General features: G+C 34.4%; 1 protein-coding gene across 2 annotated transcripts in view; it reads left to right on the plus strand.

Annotated features, from left to right (window-relative positions):
• The first annotated feature begins 2139 nt into the window (after positions 1-2139).
• put (activin A receptor type 2 punt) overlaps positions 2140-27727 on the plus strand; it is a 54938-nt gene continuing 29350 nt past the window's right edge. The window contains exons 1-4 of one of the 2 annotated variants that reach the window (XM_069819133.1): positions 2834-3030; positions 13932-14116; positions 18402-18558; positions 25774-25830. In XM_069819133.1, the coding sequence (XP_069675234.1) occupies positions 2973-3030; positions 13932-14116; positions 18402-18558; positions 25774-25830 (457 nt within the window). In that variant the 5' untranslated portion in view covers positions 2834-2972. Of the gene's footprint in view, positions 3031-13931; positions 14117-18401; positions 18559-25773; positions 25831-27727 lie in introns of both variants that reach the window. The other variant, XM_069819134.1, reaches the window with a different exon arrangement.

Below are 27727 nucleotides of genomic sequence, written 5' to 3' on the forward strand. Positions count from 1 at the left end.
AATTCTAATCATTTGTGTATTGTCATGTATCTAATCTGTGGTGTCAATTCCATTTCATTCACATGTACCCTTCTTGGTGTTGCAATTTCCACAAACATTAGTGTAGAAGTGACAAATCTGAAATCTGAGTAATGTAATATTGTACATACTGTGAGTAAGCTTTTTTGCCTCTGGTGAAAAATTATGAAAAGTGGACATGGAGAGTTTTGCATCTAGGCTCTCATATGTAATGTAGGCCAGTATTAATAAATTGTGACAGCATTCTGTAATTATGAATATTGGTATACATAATCATAAGGCATCTGTCTAGGACTCTTCTATGAAATGTGCGCTGGCTCGAGTTTTCAGTGTATGAGAGTGATGGTCAGCCAATATTGTGATGCACTTGAGAAGCTACGATAGGTATAGCGAAATTTGGTTACAAAAGCCAGCTATAACGGCTGAGAGGAGTCATTGTGCTAACCACACCACACCATATCTCCATTCAGGTTCAATGATCGTCAACCTCTTCTTCGGCATGGGGACATGAGGTCATCAGCCAGCTTTAAAGGCTGTAGCACCACGGATTATTACATACGTGTTCTGCCCCAAGGTAAGTCTTTCACTGCAAACAAGCATTCTCCAATCTTTCCTATTTTCTGCCTTCCTCTTAGTCTCCGCATATGATCCATATATCTTAATGTTGTCTATCATCTGATTTCTTCTGTCCCGAACTCTTCTCCCATTCACCATTCCTTTCAGTGCATCCTACAGTAGGTACCGGTACTTTCTTCTCAGTCAGTGAGTCAAATCCTTTTTCTCTTTCTGATCAGTTTCAGTACCACTCTTCTTTCACCCACTCTTTCTAACACCATTTTATTTCTTATTCTGTCTGTCCATTTCACGTGTTTCATTCTTCATATCCACATTTCAAATGCTTCTAGTAGTTTCTCTTCACTTCGTCGTAATGTCCATGTTTCTGTCCTTTACAGTGCCACATTCGCAAAGCACTTCAGTAGTCTCTTTAGTTCTTTTTCGAAACGTCCGCAAAAGATGCTCCTTTCTTTTATTATTAAAAGCTTCCTTTGCCATTGCTATCCTCCTTGTGACTTTCTTTGGCAGCAGCTCATGTTACTGCTTATAGTACATCACAGGTATTTGAAGCTGTTCACTTGCTCTGCTGCCTCATTTTTCTTCCGACAACCATGGTCTTCGTCTTGTTTGCTTTTAGGTTCATCCCATACTGCTGACAGCTGTCATTTAGCTCCATTAGCATATCTGTTAGTATCGTCTCTTCTGCTAACAATGCCATATCAGCAAATCTTATGCACTTTATTTTTCTTCCTCCTATTATCACCCCTCCCATGTTCTGAAAACAGTTCTTTACCAAATCCCCCAAGTAGATGTCTAACAAGGTAGGTGATAAAGGACATCCTTGTCCTACTCCTCCCCCTATTTCATATTATTACATATATATAATCATAAGCGTGTAAGTAAGAGCTTTCTTTTTGATAATGGGAAAAAGAACACAATACGATAGAAATAAAGGGCAACTTAATTCTCCTCATCTAGGCCTACTTTGATTAAGATTTCTGTTACGTTTAAATATAATTTATTTTAATGATGTTATAACTTTCAGAATTTGGATTGCTTCAAAGTGCAATAATCACAAGTTACACCTCTAGTGATGATTAAAGATAGGAATTTACCCGCGGAGGGGGGGGGGGTTTTACGTGTGTGGTTTTTTTTTTTTTTTTTTTTTTTTTTTTTTTTTTTTTTTTTTTTTTTTTACGCACAGGAACAAATCCCCATTCAATTGCTGCGATACAAAAAACATTTCAGTTGTAATAACGTCATTCTTGTTGATGTAACGATAGTCTACAGTAAGCACAACTAACCCAATATCCTCATGTGGTATAAATTCCTACCCTTAGTGATGATAAACGAACTGTATAGCTTTAGCTTCTCAATGGTATAACTAAAAAGTCGAACTAATACTGTAACGCGAATTGCCTAGCCTGACGATGAGCTCAACCGCTCAAAGCGAAAGCAGCGCTACACTATAGTGTGGCCAATTGACAGAATTATCCATGGCCCCCTGTTATTTCAAGAAGCCATAGGCGCAATACTTGGAGCGTAGTTTTTCCAAGGAGGCCATGTTTTGCTGCAAAAAAGTACGCCATATTGCCTATTAAGAGAGAAGTGTTTATCTTATATGTTTTTTGGAATGTGCTGCGTATGTGAAGATAGCGAGATTGCTAACAAATTCTCAGGGGTAAAATTAAACATCTACCTTCATGCAGCTCAATTTGTTTTCGTCTCACGTTGTCAAGATATGTTCGGTTGGGTGTGAATTTCGTAGTGACTACATTGTTGTGGAAAGAGAAGATGAAGGTTTAGCTTGATAGATTTATCTTGCAGCATTATAAATGTGTTGATCTAATCGTGCACATCAGCAGATGCATACTCTTTTGTATGTCATACTCTTGAATGGAACTTGGGACGTGAAAAGCGTAATACTGACCTCTTGGTGCAGCCTTCAAATTGGAACCAAAACAAGATATGTTGCAGATGTAACCATTTAATCCAGTGCTAATGAACTGTATTTGTGAAGGGAACAATACAAAGGTGTATTGGTATCTCCAGTGAACGTACGTCTCGCATATTTGCCTCATGTATATTAAATTGCTGGGGACAGTGTGAGAAAGCATCCGCATTCAAGTCCTGTCTGTATAGATAGGAACATTAGTGTTGAGATGTAAGCATATATTTGTCAACTGTCATAAAACCGAAGACCATTTGCAATAAGGCCTAGACCGTTTAGTACAAATTTTAATGCCTAGCAGAGTATTGAAAGGCTGACTTGTGCCAAGGCCTATTAAAAGGATGATCACATTTCAACTAGCTTACTGGGCTCAATTTGAAGTTGATCTTCTTCCTACATGTGTTTGAAGTTATTTTTCCTGCAACGCTAGAAGTACAAGACAGTTCCAATGTTTTCCTGGATCCAGTTGAAAACATCACTGTTATTCCTACTGTGTGTATGTTTTGGTAAGTTTTAAAGTGAATTATTTTTAGTTTTTAGCCGTAGCATACCTAATCTAGGGAAATGTTGACTGAAATTCAATTAGAAAATTGTCTGTTACAAATCATCCATTGAAATGTAAGCCTACTGAAATCTGAAAATGTTTATGACAGCATTGAGTCGTAAAACTTAGGCCTATCATGTAGGAGCAGGAACGATAAAACTTCTCATACACAGTCATCAGTGTTATAAACTACAAACGGTTTTTATTGTGAATTATTAAGCCAAAATTATTTTGGAAGAGTTTTGTTTTCGAACAGTTTTGCAATTTACCTAGGTGACTGACTAAGATTAATGCAATCTCTTCAACATAATTTGATTGACAGATTGTTAGACGCGTGCTATACGTGTGGAAAAGTTTTGTAGCTACAAGAGGGCTAGATAGAAGCCCTCTTCGTTATGTACAATGATATAATTTGCAATATATTTATTTTGAATGGGTAGGCCTATTACAGGGCTGCCAAGTGTCAGCTTTTAAAGCTAAGATGAGAGTTTTCTAAGGTTTGTCAGCACGCGGTACTTGTTTGTCAGCTTTTTTCATAGGTGCTGTGCCAGACTGTATTTTGTGTCATTTGGTATATTTCAATTTTAATTTTAAACTTTTATAGAGACTTTAAAACTCATTTAGTGATTCCATGACAAGTTTATTTACACTGTTCTTTCAGCCTGTGCAAGTTTATTTACACTCTTCTGTCAACCTGTGTTTAGTTCTTTCGATTTGACTCTGCGTAATATTTTTTTTAAAGAGTTGATATATGATTTGCTGCATAAATTGCTTATTGCTTTGTCAGTTTGTAAAAACTGGTGCACTGCCTCACTGCCATCGTGATCTAATACAGGCCGTAAGGCAGACCACGTGACTCGCTTAACAGCTGATCGCGAAGGGCGGTCTTTCAACCATATCAATTAGTTACAGTACATGAAAAATAACATATATTTCTCTGACATGCAGTGTAATTGCGTCAGTAAAATTTTAAACAGTGATTATGAGACACTTGAGACACAATTCACTTGCAACGTAAGGTATAATATTATTTTTAGTGTAAAAATTACGTTGTTGCAGGCAAAGTTCGTATGTGTAATACCTGCCTTTATTTCGATTAAACATTGCGCCCTTATGTAGTTAAGTGAATTTTTGGTGTTATAAACAGTAAATATGTGTAATAATATACACGTGAAAGTGAAACATTGACTGGGATGTAAAGTAAATTATGATTAGGCCTAAGTGCAGCGTTACTGATGTTACTCTTGTCTAATCCATTATTGTTTACCGTATTTGTTTTATTAAATTTAAATTATTGCGCCCTTCTTATGTGTAAATAATCTACATTATAAATAATACGACGTTTGATAATATACACAATTTGAACTAAAAGCGAGATACATATAGTATATTGTGAAAAATTATACCTTATAAGTAGTTTTCATTACTGTTACAGTATCTCGTATTGTAATTAATTGAAATAAAGCACGCTCACTTCATTACGAAATTCTTGCACATTCATTTAAGCACGTTTCAACAATTTTCAGTTGCATCGCACGCATTTTTGATGTGTTGAAAATATAGGTTATGTTTACTCTATCAGTACTTGCCTTATTTCTATAATCGCAATTATGCATCATAATTAAGCATAACGCTACGTATAACTTGCATATGCAATTTGTCTACACTTCAATTGTATTTATTCGTTTCATACGGTACTCCAGTCTGATTAGTTTAATATGTTACCAGGCCTAAACTAGCGCTGAGGTAGTTCCCTTCGTATTCATACACCTTGCATATACTAATTAGTTCGGTTAGTTCAGGCTTTTATTATGCCTTGCATAGAGGATTAAATGCATCTCCACAAAAAATAAATTCAACTGTTTTCAGTTCATAAATTACCGGAATTATACCTCAGCGCTAGTAAGTAATATAACCGTATGTACATTTCATTGGAGCGAGTGTGGTGAATTTTCTACCTTTAAGTAAGGAAGATAACCGTGTTCTGAAGTTTATCCTAAATATATTCTTCTTTATTAAATCTCAAAATAGCTTTCGTTCTCAACTTAAAATATGTTAATATGCTGAATTCTCTTCACATAAAAATAACAGTTTTATAATCCTGCCACATTATACAACAAATAAATGGAACTTATGCACACATTACATTGAATAACAATTTAATTGTTTTATTTGTTCCCTACTATACTGGGTCGTATTTAATTCTATTTATCTAACCTACCAGATGAAGGAACACACAACCGTACGTACCTACACTAATTTCATAGGAGGGACTGTGGTAAATCTTCTACCTACAAGTAAGGAAGGTAGATGTGCTAAATTAAAATCACAATATAAATCATTCTTCTTCATTAAATCTCAAAATAGCTTCCATTCCAAACTTAAAATGTTGATGCAAACAGGTTATGTTAACATGTAAAACTCCGTTCACATTAAAATAACACAGTTTTGTAATTATTTCTGCAACATATTATGCAATAAGAAGTGAACGTGTCTTATACACACATTACACTAAATAAAATTGAGCACAAACACGCAATAAAGTAATATATTTCACTCAGCTCCGTATACTCAAATAGAAAAACCCGACCCATCGAGTGATGTCACACATCCTGCATTACGGCCTGGTCTAGATCACGATGGCAGTGACTGTCTGGTCCTAATCTTACGAGCATTAATATGATTAGAGCAAATCAGCTAGAAAATTCAGAGTTCATTATTGGTTTGACACGTAAACATCTTCTCATAAGGCTAATAGATGATGGAAACAGTGCTTTTCTTCTGAAGGGAAAGGTGATGGAACTCTGTGTAGAACTATATTGTAGCGGAAGGGAGATGATTATAGTTCTGTGCACGGGAATTTCGTCGTTTTTCATTCAGCTTTAAGACTTTTAATACCTAAGCAGAATTCAAAGGAAAATTGTTAAAAACAATTATTAATACATTTATCGATTCCATAATGAAAAAAAGCACTAGATGCAAGTAGCTATTGGAGGAAGTCAGGCCAATACTTTCTTTGTGGGGGTGAAGACTATCTTGTCTGTCTACTTCCATAAATTATTTTCAAGTGAATTTGCCATTGTATAATGACGTTGCAATAGCACATTTGCCAGTGTAAATAAGGGGAAGTAACTTTGACCAAGTTCATTGTTTCTGCAATAGATATAAAGATGATTTCCACTTCTCAGATGATAATATATCAATAACTGTTTGTATGATCACTTTACAAATGTAAACAAAATAGTCTAACAAACGATTCCCGTAGTTCCTATTCTGAGGAAGTGTGGAACAATCTCATAAAGAATAAGAACTCAGCCATTCCATAAAATAAGGGAATTTTTGCCTCAAAAGTTAAGGAAAACCCTATGTATGAGTCTAGTCAAATTGAAGCTTGTAACTAATAATAATAATAATAATAATAATAATAATAATAATAATAATATTAGGCCCTTACATATCAGCCAGAACCTCAATCAGAGATATAAATTTTATTGTAAATGCTACTAAATCCCTGAGAAGATTTCATTATATCTTCGTTATTTTTTATGAAATCCCCCCCCCCCCAAAACAAATCTGGCAACCCTAAGTCAGTGTGGCTGCAATTCAGTAACCAAAGAGTAGTACATACTATGGCAGTAATTCTGTGTAATAATCTAGTGCTATTGTAGAACATGCAAGGAATTTCCTAATCTAGTTAATGACATAATTACAGTTATCTCTGATTAAGAGTAGTGTGCGAATATAAATTGAACATATCCCTACATGCGTAATGGTTGAATACAAATTGCATGACATCCTGCTCAAAGAAATCAACTCATAAAGTTGCATGATTGTACATAACTTACTTCACCAGAAGATACTCAAGATTGGAGGAGGAAGACTGCCATTCTTAAAAAAGCAATCATGACAGCAAAAAAGAACAGTTTTAATAAATTTATTGAAAATATTAATTACAGAACCGATCGCGCTAAAACATATTTCTTATTCTTTATGAGATTATTCCACACTTCCTCAGAATAGGAACTACGGGAATTGTTTGTTAGACTATTTTGTTTACATTTGTAAAGTAGGGCTATAAACTGATCATACAAACAGTTATTGATATATTATCATCTGAGAAGTGGAAATCATCTTTATATCTATTGCAGAAACAATGAACTTGGTTAAAGTTACTTCCCCTTATTTACACTGGCAAATGTGCTATTGCAACGTCATTATACAATGGCAAATTCACTTGAAAATAATTTATGGAAGTAGACAGACAAGATAGTCTTCACCCCCACAAAGAAAGTATTGGCCTGACTTCCTCCAATAGCTACTGAGCCATTCCATTTGTAACGGATGTTACAATTTTACTCATATATAGTTCAATATTTATTAAAGTTTAATACATAATATCAATTCTTGCCATCCTAATTCACTTGAGTATTAATTTGTCTCACTACTGAAAACAAGAACCTAAAAGTACAAACCATATAGGAGTCCCATAAAAAAAATAGCTGTAACGGATGTTACAATAAATGGAAGTGTTACCTCACTTAGTATCCATTTTCTTAAAAACTCTGTTCACTTTGGCCAATGATGATTCTCATTTTTGGTGAGCTGATGCAGAAGGTTTGAAAGAGGTCTGGTAAATATTGAACTCACAGAAATATTTAAATATGAAGAAAAATTATTTCATATTCTTTGTAACGGATGTTACGTACAAAGTGTAACGGGTGTCACAAGTAAGTACCAAACAGCAAGTTTATATAAAATATGCATGGAAGCCTACAAATAGAGACATACAAAATAAAACAACTTAAAATAATGAGTTCTTGGGATCACTTTTTGTCATTACAAGTTATTAATCTCACAATTTTAAACATTTTTTTCATATACATCGACAGGATTAGTGAACTCATAAAAGACCCTGGCTCCCTTTGTTACTATTTTAGGTGGTGATATAATTTTTACTATCTGTTCATACCTGGTGTACTTTTCATCACGTTCATCTATTTTAAATAATCTACCTGTCTTCCCATGTAGCTTCAGAAACACAACGCGAACTTCGTCATCATCGTCAACATGAGTTTGGCATATACCAACATATCTGTACTGATCAAATTTATTAGGCCTACTTATTCCAAAAGTCACCAAAACATATTTTCCTGGGTTAATATTACATGGTAACAGTTCAGTGGCAGTCAAGGAAGAGTCTGTAGATAATCTGGGGATAGTATTTGGAGAAATGCTAGATATACATTTCTGAAGAATATTTTCAGTACATAGGAAAATATTATTCATAATAACAAAACACTAATAGATAGTAGAGATATAGCAAATGCATTTAATAAACACTACTCAAACTTTCACAGATTACATCCCAATATAAAAAAAACTGACAAATTTATCAAAAGAGAATTACATAAATATAATAAAAACAATATTACAAAACCTGAAATATTCCATCAAAATTTTACTTCCAAAGAATTAAGCATAGCTATACAAAATTTAAAAACCTTGATCTCCAGGGAACAGGGTGCAGGTGCAGGTGCAGGTGTTACGTGCTGTCTCTTCTCACTTTATAGATCTCTTGGATATGGAACAACAAGTTTTGATGGTGAAATCACTGCAATAAGTGAAAGTCTCAGGAATCTTCTCTGCCACATCAATAAATTTAAAAATGCAGTTATATTGTCAGACTCCAAAGCAGCTATTCTATCAATAGTCTTTAGACACACACCTTCATCTCAAATAGCAGAAATAAATAAAATGCTCTCTCAACTAATAACACTCAATAAAAGAATTGTATTCCAATGGATACCATCCCATTGTGGAATCCTGGGAAACGAGAATGCTGATGCTTTAGCAAAGAAGGGCAGCACTGCTACTTACAGACCTGTTACTAAATCTACGTATTCCTCTGTGAAAAGATTTATTAAATCTATATACTTAGACTTCAACAAACAAAATTTGATAACACAATCTCAAGGGAAAAAATGAAACTTTCTGCATCAAAATCCACAGTTGATTCCCGATTTACCACACAAATCGTGTGTAGCTGCATTTAGATCGGCAACAGGCCATGACTGTTTGGCCAAGCATCTGCATAGAATTGGAATATATCAGTCTCCTAACTGTCCATTGTGCAACTCAAATCAAGAAATGGATTCAGAACATCTCAAAATCTGTGCTTCAGTGGCTAACCATGACAATATCTTTGAAAAATATTGGAGTGCAAGAGATCAAATGGCTTTATTGTCAAATGCCTGGCATTGGAAAACAACAACATAACTTACTTTGTCAATATTCGTTCTACACATTTTGCAACAATTCAGTTCTTTTATCATGGCCATATTTCCTTCAGACAAAAACAGGACATTGGGATGGCAGAAACAGATGGGATTTATATAAAATTGTGTATTCAAGAAAAGGATGATGAAAGTTTTGTAATATGAACATATTGCAACTTATACCACTATTCTTCAATGACAGAACCCATTACAAAAATGTCGATAGATGTGAAGGGAAGCGATTGTACCATGAATATTTCTGTGTTGAAGTAATCTTACACAGGAAATTTCGTTCTTTCAACACCTTATCATAAAACTTCTCACATTTCATAAAACAATATTGCCTTACATTTAACATAGCCCTCATTGTCTCAGGGCGGCCGGGTAGCTCAGTTGGTAAAGCAGCTGGCTACGGACTGGAAGGTCCAGGGTTCGATCCCAGCTGGTGACAGGATTTTTTCTCGTTGCCAAACTTTCAGAACGGCCCCGAGGTTCACTCAGTCTCCTATAAAATTGAGTACCGGGTCTTTCCCGGGGGTAAAAGGCGGTCAGAGCGTGGTGCCGACCACACCACCTCATTCTACTGCCGAGGTCATGGAAAGCATGGGTCTCTACCTCCATGCCCCCCAAGTGCCTTCATGGCATGTTGCGGGGATACCTTTACCTTTACCTCATTGTCTCAACACTTAAACTAGATTTACCCTTTTACCACACACTGTTCATACCAAAATATTTTTTGGACAGGTTCTCTAATTCCTGGAAAGCAAAGAACACATTCTAAAGTATTACAAAAGTCTAGGAAGTCTAGGCGTTTTTCGTTTGTTTAAAAAAGAAATCTGTAGACCTACCCTCTTCATAAACAACGGAAAATGGACATTACAGTGTTCACAGACCATTTCTGTTCCATCGCTACAGAGCTTGTTCAGTTTAATATATTTGAATTTAGAAAACCAATGACATAAATATGTAATCACAGAATTTTTTGCAGATGTTTTGTAAGTACATTTGTAAAAAGTGTGCATATTTAATTCTTTTCCATATCACTAAATAACAAGATAAACAAGTGATTACTTACAGGTCGTTCTACATTCAAATAGTCACTGCATAAAGTACATACTCAACAATCCACACATAACAAACATAGTGAAGACAGAAAAGCATGTACGGTATATAGGCTAGTAAAATCTTCCATCTCTTAGACAATTTCAGTATGTTAATATTAAATATGCATATTTTCAATAAATTTTATATAGGCTATGTAACTTAATTCTTGTTAATTATTTTCAATTTTTATTGTTTTTAATCTGAAGGTCGTTTTAATTTTTTTTTTTTTTTTTTTTTTTCTTTTTTGCAATATGTAATATGAATTTGTTACCATATATGTATATATGTATCCTTACATTAGTCTGAGGATGCCCACAATAAGGGGCGAAAACGTTAACTAAGATGTATTAGCAAAAAATAACTTTGTGGATATATTTTGCTATAGGCCTAAATAGCTAAGTCAAAGGTTGAAATATCAAAACTTCACATGTTTGTATTATCTTGATATTTTTATGATTTTATACAGAAGTTCAAACTTTTAAATTCTCGCTCCTGAAAAACTTAAAAAAATGTTATAAGTCATGAATGAAAATAAATAGGTGAAGGAATATACATATAAAATGAAAAATTAGTCTAGTATCTTACCTTAGCATATAGTCTGATAAAGAAATGGGAAATATTTATTTCATAGTTGCTCTAAAACTAGGAACTTTTGAGTAGTATAGATAGAAGGATAATGTAGTCTGAAAAAAAAAAAATTCTTCATAAAGCAAAAATAAGTTGACATAACGTGGCATTTTTAATATGGAAGCCATTTCAATCAAATTTTTGCCACAAATTTTGCAGCAAATATTTTCAATTTATTTTGGTTCATAATTTAATTTTTCTTTTCCACATTCATTAAAAGTTTCGCTAACTTTAAATCTTGTAAGACATACTATTTTGCCATCAGTTGTGATTTTTTTATTGATACTCCTCAGCATTTGGACATCTGAAATGAGACCACAATTTTGTGAGTATGTGATAATAGTAAAAAATAATGATGTATGTTTCTCTTGGTTCGACAGGTTCCTGTACTTATCATAAAGATAAGAACTCAACAATCAGCCAACTAAAAATGACTTGACAGTATAATGTGCCTAACTAAAATTTGTAATATTAGTAGGCCTCTGTGTATTTTCATTTTTAGAATTGATTTTTTTTTTTCAAAATGACAATTATTATTATGAAGGTTGATATAGCCTAAGACATTAATTCAAGTACAGTAATTATTTGGCATTTGTTTATCCTATTTGTTTTGAGTGTTTTAAAAGTTATTTGCATAACAGAATTTGTTTTTGGAATATCAGTATCCCAATTTCATAAATTGAAAATAGCAAAATGCTAGAATTAAGATTTTATGTGATATTGTGAGTTCTGCAATGTGTCACTATTAAGAAATGGGGTTGATATGAAAAATAATCAGGTTTGTTTTTAATATAACTCGTTTTGACAGGTGATGTCCACCATTTTCTTTCTGGTAAAGAATATTCAAGTCATGTTTTCTGGACACTTCAGATATACTATCTCATCATTAAAATAATCTGCCATTTTAATAGAAAGATATATGGAATTTGTAAAAGATTAAAAATAAACATAATTTACTTCCATTCAGTATAATAAAACTTGCCAACTATATTTCATTTTTTTTTATTATTTCATTTCATTTATTATATTCCATAGATCTTACATGAGCAATGAAGCTTTAAGATGTGGAACAAGTCAAAATTTTACAATATTACAATTGCAATTTTTACAAATTTTTACAATTATTTTACAATTTTTACATAATACTTCAATTCTTTGATAATAGCCCTGATTACATATATAACAGATTGGCCATCCCCATGTAGAAAACGGTAACATTTGGAAGAGAACAACCACCAGTTGCCACTGTTGATTGATAAAGACCGATAGACGGAAGAACATTTGCTCCAAGCAATTCAAATGAGAATTATAACGTGACTTCTTTTGCAGTCACTAGATGGCAGCATAATGAAATTGATCAAAGTTGTTGCCTTCAAAGCCCATAAGGCTGATTAATCTCTTATATGTGATCTGGGATAATAGTTACTGCTATCTCATTTGATGACCTGATATCCCATATCGAAATTTGACCATTGATTTGACAAATGTAAAAAATTGCTGACAATTATGAAAACAAAAGAAGCTCTTTACAATTAAATATTTTGTTTGTGAAAGAAGACATAAATCTTTAAGAGGCAAACTCTTGGGTGTCAACTTTAGTAGGCCTAATTAAGAAGACCTGCTTTGCTTCATTTAAGGGAAGACTCCACTGAAAATCATGAAAATTTTTCCAAATTTTTTTAGCTATTTCACTCATTCAGAATTTATATTTTCATACCCCAAATGGATTCAGCTCAATTCTGATTACAAATACTCGTATGTTAACACTTTTTAAATTAAGGCTGGAAGGGGGCGTGGAATTTAAAGAGCTGTCAAAATTGTTTTTCATCGAAGAATTCTTTTTTAAAATTTCTGATTACAAATCTAGTAACTTTTTGTTAGATCTCTGAAGTTACTAGAGGAATGTAGCAGAGGAGAATATTAATTTATATAAATATTCATTTTATTTTCAAATCTATTTTTCTGTGTTCATTTTTGTTGATTCAACACAAACTTTCTTATGCCAAATATTAATCAATCTGGATGAAATTTTTACTGCAAGTATGTATGAGGTAGCTGCATGTTTCTATGCATTTATTTTGTGAGAAATGCTGTTAGTTTATTTTATTAATATTTTTCTTAAGAAAAATATTAATAAAATAGACTAGCAGCATCTTTCACAAAATAAATGCATAGAAACATGCAGCTACCTCAAAAATCCTTGCAGTAAAAATTTCATCCAGATTGATTAATATTTGGCATAAGAAAGTTGGTATTGAATCAACAAAAATGAACACAGAAAAGTAGATTTGAAAATAAAATGAATATTTATGTAAATTAATATTCTCCTCCACTACATTCATCTAGTAACTTCAGGGAGCCGACAAAATGTTACTAGATTTGTAATCAGAAATTTTAAAAAAGAATTCTCGATGAAAAACAGTTTTGACAGCTCTTTAAATTCCACGCCCCCTTCCAGCCTTAATTTAAAAAGTGTTAACATACGAGTATTTGTAATCAGAATTGAGCTGAATCCATTTGGGGTATGAAAATATAAATTCTGAATAAGTGAAATAGCTAAAAAAATTTGGAAAAATTTTCATGATTTTCAGTGGAGTCTTCCCTTAAGATGCATGCAGAGTCGTTTAAATGAGACCAATGATAGCATCTGTGAAGGAAGAATTGGGCTAACTCTTGTAATAAAATTCGCAAATGTGTAAATTTGCCTTGATTTACCAGACTCAGGAAACTTGTTCAACATCTCACATCTGTCTCTCTAACAACTTTGAATACATCATTGTAATAGTGTAACCTATGTAGGCCTATGTAATATCCCATTGCAGAAAGATATGACGAATGATCATGTATTTAATTACAGGGGCATCGAGCAGCAACGTTGCAACCACTGCACGTTGCGAGTATTACAATGAGACATTATGCCAGGAATCCAAACAAGGTTGTTTTGAGACTCAAGAATGTGACCAGCCAGAACCTGAGAAGCGGAATCACTGCTTCGTTCTTTGGCAGAATGATAGTATTGGAAAACCATACATCAAGTTGAAGGTGAGTTAATTTTAAATTTTACTGGAATCACTATTGCTGATGTGTGGTGTTTATGAAGATTGGCCTGTTTTTGTTTTATTATTAGGCCTATTTTTTTAAGCTATAATCAAACTGCAAAATTATGCAAATCTAGTCTTTCAGGTAAAGCTCCCTGTAAAGCAGATTTTATTATTCAAATCTGCTTCACAGGGAGCTTTATCTGAAAGACTAGATTTGCATAATATATACGTCACTGTGTACGTTAACAGAAAACCACAATTCCAAGTCACACAGAGATTGTGTGCACTCGAGGTGGGTCTCTGGTGTTTCGCCAGCCCACGCAAGTTGTGTGGATATAAAGGGAAAGGTTGAGACGGTGTCGGAGTTCCCGGTTAGCTCAGTTGGCAGAGCGCTGGTACGTTCAACCAGAGGTCCCGGGATCGATACCCGGCCCTGTAACGATTTTTCCCTTGAAATTATTCAAACTGCAAAATTTTAAGACTGTATAGAGGAGATTTCTATAGTCCATTGCTGTTTATTTCCTCAGAGACCGAGAGAAAAGTACAGAAATAAGGTTTTACTGAAAGTCAAAATCGTCTGTTGAATTTGTTGAAATGGTGAGAGACATGCTGCTGCTCTGAATAGATCATATAACGACATCTGTTGGTGTACTATTGAAACTAACAGTCTTGTCCTGCAATAGTAATTGAAAAGATGGCCGACAGTATTTTTTCATTTTGACAATGTGCTATAATATCATTCCACAGTAACTCGCGTTACAGAAAGACACATTTGTAAATTTACTGGATATACTAAAACAAAAAATATAGCTTTTTACGAACTTTTTTTGCCTTATTTATTGTATTTAGTAACATGCTTCATATCATTAATCAGTAAAGTGGAATATAATTAATTATTTTCGCTTTATTGATGATGTAGTAGTTGTAACTCACGTTACACAAAAGAGACATTCCAAGCAAAGAGTAATATTACGATAGACATGTTTCAGTCTAGTCTTGTTTCAACAGTGTTTTCTCTTAAATAATTTAAAATATGTGTATAAAATAATTACAACAGTATTCAAACACTTATTATTAATGAATTAAATACTATTATAATCACAATCATGCCATGGTATGAAAGAAAAATTTCACAACCTCGAGCGGCAATCGAACCTGCGACTGCCTGTTCTCCGGTCAGGCGCTCTACCACTGAGCTATCGAGTTCGTCTCACGCCAAAGGCTCGGAATTATCCTTTCATACTGGCGATTCTGTTATAGAGTACTGTCCATAGTGTCTGATCTTAGTCAGCACTGCTTATGGGTGGAAAGAAACTTTACAAATGTAATCTTCATCTTACGATGTTTGGATGACGTATATACGTCTGTTGACGATGGCATGATTGTGACTATAATAATATTTAATTCATTAATATGTCACATCAACGGACGTATATATGTCATCCAAACATCGTAAGATGAAGATTACTTATTATTAAATATCATGTTATGACTAGAGATGTTCTGGACCATTGCTGTCTAGTCCTCAGTAATCATCTGCAAAGGAGAGTGAATTTCTTAAAAATGATCTGTTACTCAAATATTACGATGTTATAACAATCTTCAAGTGAAACAGATTATGTCTTTGAAGATTGAAAATGGTCATCATATAGAATGAATACTTACGATGAAATCAGCTGGTGCTCGCTGACGTCTGTAGCCAGCGTGAGTTGGTGACTGACTGAGACATATGAAATTGATATTGGTTGTGTGTATTGGAAGTACGTTGATCAAGTTGAAAAGTAATATAAAGATCAATGAGAATGTTACTGTCAATTGGGGTTTTATCATTTAAGTTGTTTTTCTTTTTTAATTTATCTTTATAAATTTCCATGGATTCCATGCAATGTACATACAATATAGTCATGTCTGAATCTATGTTGGTGAAAAAATGTTTATTATTGTAAATATGTTCGCTAAATGCTGTTTGAAAACTATTGTTATTCGAAATTTGCCTATATTCTTTGTATCTTGTGGTAAAAGTTCTGTTAGTTCGACCTATATATGGAGGGTCTGATACCAGAGTGAACCAGTTACGTTTTTAACATTTTTCAGAATTCAATTTTTAAAGTTTATTTTGAAATATAAGAATAGCAATGACAGAAAAGTTTAATTTATTGATTGGTTGATAATCTATATGTTATTCTTATTGTATTTGTGTGTTTTTAGATGTTGGAGCACTATTTCTCTCCAAACGACACGTACTTTGTTTATTAAATGTCGGATTTGGTTCACTATGGCAAATGAAAATAATGAAAATGCACCTTATCATGATGAGAAATGTTCTTCATATATGTAAATAGATAATCAAGTACACATAAAAAAATGCTTGAGGAAAATCAGGAAACCAAACATGCAACAAAAAACTGAGTTAATTGATTTAAAAAAAACATTTGTTAGGAATTTCAAACCCAGGACCTCCCGAATGCGCGTCTCAAACATTACTGTCTGAGCTATCTTGCTTATAACATATGGTGAAGAATCGGTAGAATAGAGAAAAATTCTCTCAGGCACCAGGACTCGAACCCGAGCTTCCAGCTTTACGTGCTGGAGCTTTATCCACTAAGCCACACCGGATTCAAGTTCCAATGTCAGATTGGCTGGGATCCGATGGAACATGTGCCGTTTTGAATCATAAAGTGATTACTTACACTTTATCATATTACTATGATGTACCGAAGTACATATTATGGAGTTTCAGTGCAGTAATTCTGTGTTTCCAGCTGGGAAATACTTTCTCACCTCTCTTACATACCAGATTTAGCACTGTTAGAGTTCCATCTCTTTGGTTTTGTCAAGGAAGGCCTGAGAGGCCATCATTTCAAAACAGATGAAGAGTTGCAGAAACCATGTGTCATGACCTGCATACCCAAAATATATAGGGTTATTCAAAAGTAAGTTCCAATTTTGAAATGGTAATAATTCTGTCAAATTTTTAGATTGCACAAAAATAAAAACACCAATTTGTTCATAAAGAAATGGGATTTTATTAAAGCACGAAAAAATTAAATGTGACCGCCACTGTGTTGTTCAATAAGAAATAGTCTTTCTTCTATGCTAAACAGCATTAGTAAACACATTCCTAGGGATGTTTTCAATGACATCCGGTATTCCTGTTTCAGTTCCTCACATGTAGTAGGTGTACTAAGAAATACCTTTTCTTTTAGATAACCCCATAACCAGTAGTCAGCTGGATTTATGTCTGGTGACCTAGAAGGCCAACTTCGGAAAATGCCTACTCATTACATGATCACCAAATGTGTTGTGCAATAGTGTTTTTACTAACTTCCTGGACTTCTCGTGAAACTAGAGCTGCACTCACCTTGTTTTTTACTAATTTTGATCTACCCGATCATTTTTGTATCGGCAACTGAACCAGTTTCGTTAAATTTGTTCATCAGCTTATGAAATGGTTTTACAGAGCAGGGTTCATTTCTCAATTCATATAACGTTCTATATCTTCTCAATGCATATGCATATTGTTTATTGAATTCGTAATAGCAATGAAGAGGCCATTTCGAACTCGTAGAGGTAAAACCATTATAAAAATGATTAAAATTACTCTTCTACAGCTGCCGTCTATATTCTGAACAACAATAATTGTTTATACAAGCGTGATACAGTTACCATAGCAACAAAACATGCATCGATAAATGAGGGGTTCACAACCAGAGTGGACCAAGTCCTTTTGGAATAATTTTGAGAAGTTGAGTCTTAAAGTTCCTGGCTCATGCTTAGCAACCTTCACCTTCCATAGGAAATGCTGCCCTCTGTGGAGTAACAAATGAGTAATGGACTTGGTTTGTTATGGCAATGAATAAATCTAAGTTTTCTTCATCCGAAATTGTATTAATCCACAAACTGACCACTGGTGGACTTGGTCCACTCTGGTTGTGGGCCCCTCAAATAAAACCCAAACCTTCTAAACAGTAATGGTACCTATATGAAACCAAACTGCTGATATGTACAGAAGGTACAGCTGTTTCAAAATGGGAACTTACTTTTGAATAAGCTTATACTTATACTTGATGGAACAGTTTGAAACAGTAGTAGGGTGCACACAATAAACTTTCTGTACGAGTGAATTAAATGGTAGTCATGTATTTATTTGATGATAACTTGTACATAACAACTTATTATATATCCTCTATTATGTCAGTAACATTTGTATTTTGCTGCAGTATGAAGCAGTATTATTAGTTAAAACAGTAATTGATTAGTTTCATATATTCATTTTATATTCATAGGGTTGTTTCTTGAATAACATCGACTGCTACGACCAGCCAAAATGTGTAGAGAAACGGGAAGAACCAATGAAGGCACTGATGTTTTGCTGCTGCGAGGGTGACATGTGCAACAGGAACTTTACATGGGAGCCCGTTTCCACTAATCATCCACCTAGTGGTAAGTCTCGAGTGTTATATATTAACATTGTCCAGATATCGTCGGTTTCATGGTAAAAGTGACCAAGTCACATTCCAAGGCATCCAACCTTCATGAAAATTTAAGACATAATTATATATTAAAAACTAATAATATAGCACATTTACCTTCAAAATAACTTGTTACTAACATCTAAAGAAGAACAGTTATCTTTGGATGGATCATTAAACCTTTAAATGCCTTTTCCCAACAATTTTCAATTTTGGACTTGGTCACTTTTACCAAGAAACCGACGATATATTTTATAATCTGTATCTTGATAAGAAATTGGTGACTTTCAGGTGGTTATAATAATTCAAGCCTTAGCATTTCTTTTTCGGATTTCCATCAGTTTATCTCTATACTTTAATTTTGATGCTAGTTTTGGGGCATGCCTCGAGATGATGTAATGTTGTATTTGTATGGTTGTGGTGGCGGTGGCAGCTGCCATATTAGGAAGATCGCACAAACTTTAATTTTCAGTGAATATTCGTACCTGGAATGAGTGTATTATTTGTAATGTGTTTTAATAAGGGAAATTCACATAGTTTTTATGTTTATCCAGTTATGAGCAAGTAATAGAGAAATAAGCTTCACATGGCTGCAGTTTCAACATTTGGCATCATGAAATACGAACTGTATATATATATATATATATATATATATATATAGGGGGATCCAGGAAATGACCGTTTTGTTGTAATAATTAAAAAAAAAAATATTTATTTGAAAAAAACAAAGTCTGTTACATAACTGAAGCTTCCTTTACTTCTCTACATAATCACCACCTACATTTTAACATTTGTCGTATCTGTTCACTAGCTTTAGAATTCCCGTGTTATACTACTCTGCCGCCAGTTCATTAAGCCAGGTGTTCACTGTCTTCTTCAACTCTTCATCACTTCCAAAATGCGTACCACCCAGAAAGTCTTTCAGCTTAGTGAAAAGGTGAAAATCGCTAGGAGCAAGGTCTGGATTACAGGGCGGATGATCAAAGATTTCCCAACCGAATTGATCCAGCAATTCTCGAGTTGAAGCAGCAGTGTGCGGGCAGGCGTTGTCGTGAAGAAGCACAACTCCTCTCGAAAGCATTCCTCGCCTCTTTTTTTGGATGGCTCGCCGTAGTTTTCGTAAAGTCTCACAATAACGATTTGCATTGATCGTAGTGCCTTTTGGCATGAAATCCAGCAAAAGAACACCTTGGACATTTGTTCGCCCATTGTTGAACATTTCGCACCATTTTCTCACATTTCTTTCATTCATTACAGTATCACCATACACTTCTTTCAATTGCCGGTAAATTTCTGCAGGTTTCAAATGTCGGGCATTCAAAAATCGAATCACACTCCTCACCTCACAGTCGGCAGGATTATCAATCACGTCGTTCATTTTGAAGTAACACAAAATGCACAATGGCGACTTGTTGCAACCAGTACTCACAACATTATGAGAACACATGTTAAGGAAGCCAGTTGGCCTTCAAACAAGGAAGGGGAGTCAGCTGCGCGGCGGGTATGCGCGAACGGTCGTTATTTCCTGGATCCCCCTCGTGTATATATATATACTGGTATTTATTCAATTATCCGGCAAAATCTCATATCCAGAACTAGCCTGATCCCTTTGGTGCCAGATAATAGAGATTCTACTGTTTCTTGGGAATACCAAATTCAATAAGAATATTATATAAAACTTCTCTCTTAATGGAGTCAAATGCCTTTTTGAAATATGTGAATAACTGATGTACTTTAGAAAAAATAATTTTTTTCAGCAGAATACTCATTTCAATTTGCTGAGGAAAATATCTCACACATCAACAGTACAACCGCCAGCAACACTAATTTGATATCAGTATATTCTCGGTGTAAAGCTATTGAAGACTGTGACAGAAATTTTCTATAGTACCGTAATTAAATAAAGAGTGGAAGATTAATGTTAATTTTTAATGCTTATTCATTATCAAAATAGAGATGAAATAATTTTTGGAAGACTGTTGTAGTACCATATCCTGCATCATAACTAATCACGTGATCTAAAGTGTCATGCCATAGACTAATGATACAAAATGAGTGCTGGTTCGAGTCTTCTTGAGAGAAGAAATTTTCTCATGAAATTTCGGTCAGTGTACAGGACTAGTGTTCACCCAACATTATGATGAATTTGGGGAGTTACAATGAGTAGCGAAATCCAGTTACGAAAATGGCAAAATATTAGTTTAATATTATGAATATTATAGATGTGCCAAGTGGAAGTTTATTATTTTGAATTTATAATTTTCCATGATTTTATTATTTTCTTATATGTAATGGATTATGTTATTGTTAACCATTGCCAAGTTCTTGGAAGTAAAACTCTCTTGCTGTTCAATATAAGAGAGTGATGTAGCAAAAAGTGTAACCATTTTTATGTAAGCATCATATTTTTATGTTATGGTGCTCATAATGGATCAGATTTGGCTCATAAGTATTATTTGCCTTATAAAATCATCAATATAATATTAACTTTTCATTTATCAAAAATATTTATGAAAACAAAATTTGCGCACTTACGTTCTTTTGGTTGATCACATAAAAAATTAAGACATGTGGCACTGCTTTTATGATATAAATATGGCATAATAGTTATCAAGTAATATACTTTACTATACAAAAATAAGTTAACTCTGAACAAATGAATGGAAAAAAAAAATTGGTAGTGGTTTATATTATGTCTTTCACAGTTTAACACAGTGGTAGCCAAGATATCCATAACCAGACCAGTCTGGTAGTCTGCAGTGATTTTTATCAATATAACTAAATAAGTCATGTCAAATCTATGATATTTTATGATATATTTATCTGTGTCATTAGTAGAGACGAGAATTTCATGCATTATAAAATCCCAAAATATGCATGCATTCATGTAATATAATGAAAATTTTATGTTTCCAATAAAAAATATATCAAGTTGACATTGAAATGACCTTAATCCGCACTGGTTAAAAAGTCATCAATGTTAGGTTATTACCTGTGTTGCAAACAAGTCATTTTCGATATAATTAGGAGGAATATTTTAGATATCCTGTATATTATTATATACTGCATATTATGCTTTATAAATTATTTTAATATGCAATAGTACTTACATTAGTTAAAATGTAATGTATTAATACAACACAAATATAAATATAATTTACTTGTATGATGAACGCACTAACACTTTCATTCATTTTACTTGTAATATGCTGAATTATATAGCCTAACATGGGTTCTTTCCATTTACGTAGGATGACAGTATGTTATCTCTAGATGAAACAGCAGTAGAATACTGTATAGATATTGCAACACCGAACTTACTGCATGATGAGTCTTGCAGTCCCAAACAATAATAATCAATCAGTTAACTTATACATTACTGTGGGCATGGTGGCAAGCGATAATCAGAACTCAAAATGTACGCCAACATTAACTCAATGAGTGGGACGATATTATGTTCATGAACTTCGCAACAGTGTCTATCTCTTCACATGATATATTGCCGATGATTTACTAATGATTGTCATACTTGTATATTGCTACAGCATATTTCCAAAATCTTAAATGATAACTGTTTAATGAAGTTTTATTGGTCACCCGTACTACACTTCCCTCTTCATCTGAGTGAAAACATCTTTAGTTCTGCCATAATTATTGAAACAAATTTGTGCTAATTTCTATTGCAGGTAACAGTTTTGTCATGTTGCTGCTTTTTCTGTAAGTTTTGGCACGAGTCAGGATCTCTTCATCCTTAACTCTTTTATACAAACATTCTGGTATATTAAATGCAGTTGATTACTGCTGCTTATAGGCTAGCACGAGTTGCATATCTTTTTACTGTGCCTCCAATATCAATGGGTTTATATGCCATCACTGAACAGTGCAGTTTTTTTTTTTTTTAATTTGGGAATTATAATTACCAAATGTTCTAAAAGAATTTCAAGAAACTGTGAACTGTGACAGCTACATGATCAAGAATGTCATTGAACAGAATAGTACATTATGCAACGAGCCTATAATGGTAGTTATTAAGACGCGAGTATGTTTGTTTATGAAACGAGTGCAAGCGACGTTTCATACGACTATTTATGCTCGACCATATTTCTAACTTGAAATTATTCAGAAGTATTCATGTTATGGTTATGTAAGTGAGGAGTGAACTGACCTGAATTGCGAGATTTGCGCAGACGCGAAAGTATTTATTTTTTTCCGAAACACGAATGTCATTGACCTTGATATAATCTAGAGAATAACATGAAGATTAGGCTTGATATAACCTGGAAATTGATTTAGAATTGAAAAACGAGATGACAAATTGAATTTATTTGAATATTATTTACAATTAACGCTAATTATTATAGTAACAGAACATAACCTTCTGCGACAGTATTGGATTTCCAGCCTCCGTGACGTTTCCCTCGTTGTCTTTCGATTGCATATCCGAGAATAATCGAAAACCTGAACTTTAATGAATAGGTGTACTTTAATGACATGCATTAAAGGACTGCTACCAGGTGTATAATTACTACATTTCGGCATGGTCGAGCATAAACTTTATTAAAGGATATGTTCTGACTTCATTAAAACATAATTTGTTAAAATACACAACAGAAGGATGCATTGTAGCCTGAACTGTTTTTCTGTGGAATCTTGACTCTTGGCATACAAAGGAATAGTTTTCTGCAAAGTCCAGTAATGTAATTGCTTCAGCTTCTTCAGCCAATTCTTTAGTGTCTTGAGATGTGAGTATAGAGACTTAGCTATGTAGTGATGTACTCTTAATTGATCAATGGTTCTATAGACTTTTTCATTGAATTCTCCTCGCATGATCATCATGGATCCACTCTGTTGTCTTCCATATCGAAATAATTTTCTTGATAGAGTTTTTAATCTTGCTGTCGAGGTGTTTTTGATCACAACAGTCTGAGCACCTGTGGAGCTTACAATTTCAAGAATAACTTATATGGAACTTAGAGTATTTTCTGTTGTTTGTACTCATTCTTCTTTTGATAAAGCCAAAGCCACCTGTTTCAAATTTTGACAAGACTTGCAGACGCAAATAAATGTATGCCTCTGGATTCTGCTGTTGCATACTATTTTTGGTGCAGATAATATTAGGAAAATCCAGTTTTTAAAGGTGAATGGTGTGTTTTTAATTCAAAGTATGAGGCGCATCCAAAAAGTAAGTTTCCCGATTTTTTCCCCTTGAAAGTAAATGTAATTAGCCGTGTCAATTGTGCATGCATAACAGATCTATGACGTATCAATCATATGCCAGCCGGACAGGTCCCGCCTGGTGGCAGTAGCGTGGCAGCAGTGGTCCGAAATGAGAGCTCTTATTCCTTCTCCTGCCGCCTGCAAGGTTCGGTCGGTGATAAAGTTATTTAATGCACAAAGCATTGCGCCAATTGAAATTCATCAGCAGCTCTGTCAGGTCTATGGGCCGAACATCATGAGTAAGCAGATGGTGCGTCGCTAGTGTAGGCAGTTTTCCGAAGGTCGTCAAAGTGTCCATGATGAAGAGCGCAGTGGGCGACCCTCCCTCATCAATGATGATCGTGTTGAGCTGGTGCGGCAGTGCATCATGGAGAACCATCGCTTCACGATTACGGAGCTGAGCAGCCATTTTCCGCAGATATCGCGATCCTTGTTGCATGAGATTGTCACTAAGCACCTGCTGTTCAAAAAAGTGTGTGCCAGGTGGGTGCCGAAAAACCTGACACCGGAACACAAAATGCAACTTTTAGGAGCAGCACTGACATTTCTGCAACGGTATCACAATGACGGCGACGAGTTCCTCGACAGGATCGTCATGGGCGATGAGACTTGGATTTCGCACTTCACCTCGGAAACCAAGCAGCAGTCAATGCATTGGCGGCATAGTGGATCTCCGGTCAGGACAAAATTCAAACAGACGCTGTCGGTACGGAAAGTGATGTGCACGGTGTTCTGGGACAGGAAGGGCATTCTGCTCATTGACTTCCTTCCAAGAGGTGAAACAGTGAACGTTTTTTTCACTTGTTAACTCATACATTGTTTAAAGCATTATTATTTATATGTGCTGGTATGGTAATTCATGTTATAAAGGATTCTCTGTGAAACACTGCGAAAATTGCGACGTGCCATTCAAAACAAGTGGCATGGAATGCTTACTGCAGGTGTTGTGCTTCTCCATGACAATGCTCGTCCACATATGGCTCGGCGCACAGCAGCTGTTTTGATGGAATTTTGCTGGGAGTTGTTTGATCATCCACCCTACAGTCCTGATCTTGCTTCCAGCGATTTTCACATTTTCTTGCACCTCAAGAAATTCCTGTCCTCCGGTGAGCATTTTGGCAACGACGAAGAGCTGAAGACGTCTGTCACACGCTGGTTCCATTCACAGGCGGCAGAGTTCTATGACAGAGGGATACAAAAGTTGATCCCATGATACGACAAGTGTCTCAATTCTGATGGTGGCTATGTTGAAAAATAGCTGAAACATTGCTGTACCTGTTGCCAATAAATGTTTTCCTGAAAGTGTGTGTTCTTTTTTTTTTTTAAATAGGGAAACTTACTTTCTGGATGCGCCTCGTATAAATGATTGAGATTTACAAGTAAAAATATACAGTATTCGGTTTTTTTATTATTATTATTATTTCTCAATTGAGGATTTTTACTGATTTTTTTTTTTTCTTTTTTACAAGGATACATTCTATAAAATCCATTATTTTAACAAATTGAGGTAGCTTCATTCACAGTCTGTTCAGGAAGGTGTCTACCCAGATATTTTTGCAGGCTCAGTAACAATTCCATTTTATTCTTTCAATATTCGGGCTTTGTTTACCATGTATTCAGAAATAGAAAATTCTGTGGCAGTTTCTTCAGTTGTTTTCTGAGTGCCAAAGTCAATAACTTTAATATTTCTTGTTTTGTTGAAGATGAAATTTTGTGCTTTATTTCTTCTATTAAAATAGTTACATCTTCACAGCCTGCAGAAGCTTGTTTACTGTTATTATTCAGACTTTCAGAACATCAAGAACCTCGGCTAATTTTGAGGTTACAACATCCTTTACTTGGAATAACTTTCATTTTCTATAGGCTCTTCTCCTTCCCTTTTTTACCAACTCTGTGCAGTTTGATAGCGGAAAATTCCAACGTGGTACCGGTAATTGATTCATTGATTTGTTATGTACAACATTTCCAGCTTCATCTGTGGGACCATTATCAGATTCACTTGGAGTATCATCACTACCATCCTCAGGTACCTGTGCTAATGATTTTGTTTGTATATGTTCATTAATCTTGTTTGTGCAAGATGTGCATAATTTCTCACCTGGTTTAAGTATGTACTGCCATCCTTATTGAATAACTTTTCAATATCAATGGATATTTCTCTTAATCCTTTCTAAAACATGTTTCTTATGGGTTTTGAAGGGATCAGAACATTTGGAAAATAACAGTTTTTCATAATGCATACAAATAGTTGTTTTGTCATTAACTCTGAAAGTACACATCTTAATAAGATAACTTCCATATCTTTGGGCTATAACATCGTTGAAATTATGAAGACCAGTTTTTCTTGCATGTGTTTGTAAATGACAATTTGTTTGTAGTAATCTTCCAAAACAACAGTTCTCATAAACCAGGCATGTCAAAACCCTGCACATTGTGCACTCGCGCACATTGTGCACTGGTCTCTGTGCAATGTGCAGTTCCTATTCCCCTACCTGGAGGGAGCGAATCGGCTTGGAGGGGAACGCGACACGGCTGTGCAGTACCTATAGTAGCAGATTAGCTTTTGTTTCAGAAACACAGATCAGTACGGGTGCTCATTGAGCTGTGATTGTGAATGCGTTATGGAAAATAAAGCGAGGAGTCCACAGATATAACGAAGAAGAGAAATCACGAATCATATAACGCGTAACTGTTATGATGTTTTCCTCAGCCAACAGTAATTATTTTAAAATGTAAAGCTTTCATCAAATCATGTGGACCTAATAGTGATATCAGAATTTAAATGATATTAGTAAAGTTCTCAAAATATGATATTTGCCTGCTCTTATTTCTTAATTAGTACTCTCACGGCAAGACAAACATGACAATGATGTTGTTTTGGAGTCTGTACCATCACAGCCGACGACTTACAACTTTTATTTGATAAGCTGATAAGTGATGAGAATATTGAGTGAGGAATACATGTGAGGCTCTTGAGGTTTTAAGGGAAGGAAGAAAGCAACTATTTGTAAGGCGGAAAAATTTTCTGGAAAAATAATACATAAGGGCGAATTTTCCACCTCACGTTACTATATTATCTTAATACACTTACGTTAATAAATCTTTAAACCTGACATAAAGAAAATGTCCTCGCTTTACAGCTTGTGAAGTACTCTTTTAACTCAATTCAGTAACGCTCCCAACTTGCTAATACTTGCTCTTAACGTTTTCCAAATAAACTATACGTAAATTTAAATTCAAGCTTAATTTATCCAATTTATTAATAATAATGTGAATTTATATTAATATACAGCAAGGAAATGATTCCAGTGTAAAAGCCTCACAATGTCCTATTGCATGTAATTGGGAGTAAAATATTTTCTTTCTAAGCATTTGTGCACCAATGGTCCCAATAATGCTTGAGGAACAATGAAAGAGTATTACTTTGAAATAATCAGTACCTACTACGTAAAATGAAATATTGTGTTCGTTTTTTGTTGTTTCGAAATTACTGCAATATTTATATTTTCTTCAAATACTGTATACAAATTATGTAAATAAGTGATTCTTTACAAACGACTGCATTGTGAATTGTAACTGAGTAAGTCTATTGTTTCTTGTGTTACAATTATTGTCAAATATAGACACTGACAATAATTGTGTTTTTTCCTTCTGCTAAATATGTTTATAATGTCCAAATGTCAATTTAATTGAACACTAGAAGCGCAGAATAGATTCTTGTACATCCCTCCCAATAAGAACTGGTAAGAGCAACATGTGAATGACGCAATCTGCACAGACCGGCGTTCTGCACACATACACTGCACTTTCAGTGTCTGATTTTTGACATGCCTGTCATAAACCTTCTCCTGTTCCATATTTTCAGCTTTTAATGCACTCTTATTTGTAATTATATATTAAGAAATCTATGTTAGAACGTTTTT

The sequence above is a fragment of the Periplaneta americana genome, chromosome 2 (assembly GCF_040183065.1).
Source record: "Periplaneta americana isolate PAMFEO1 chromosome 2, P.americana_PAMFEO1_priV1, whole genome shotgun sequence".
In the NCBI taxonomy this organism is placed as follows: Eukaryota; Metazoa; Arthropoda; class Insecta; order Blattodea; family Blattidae; genus Periplaneta; species Periplaneta americana.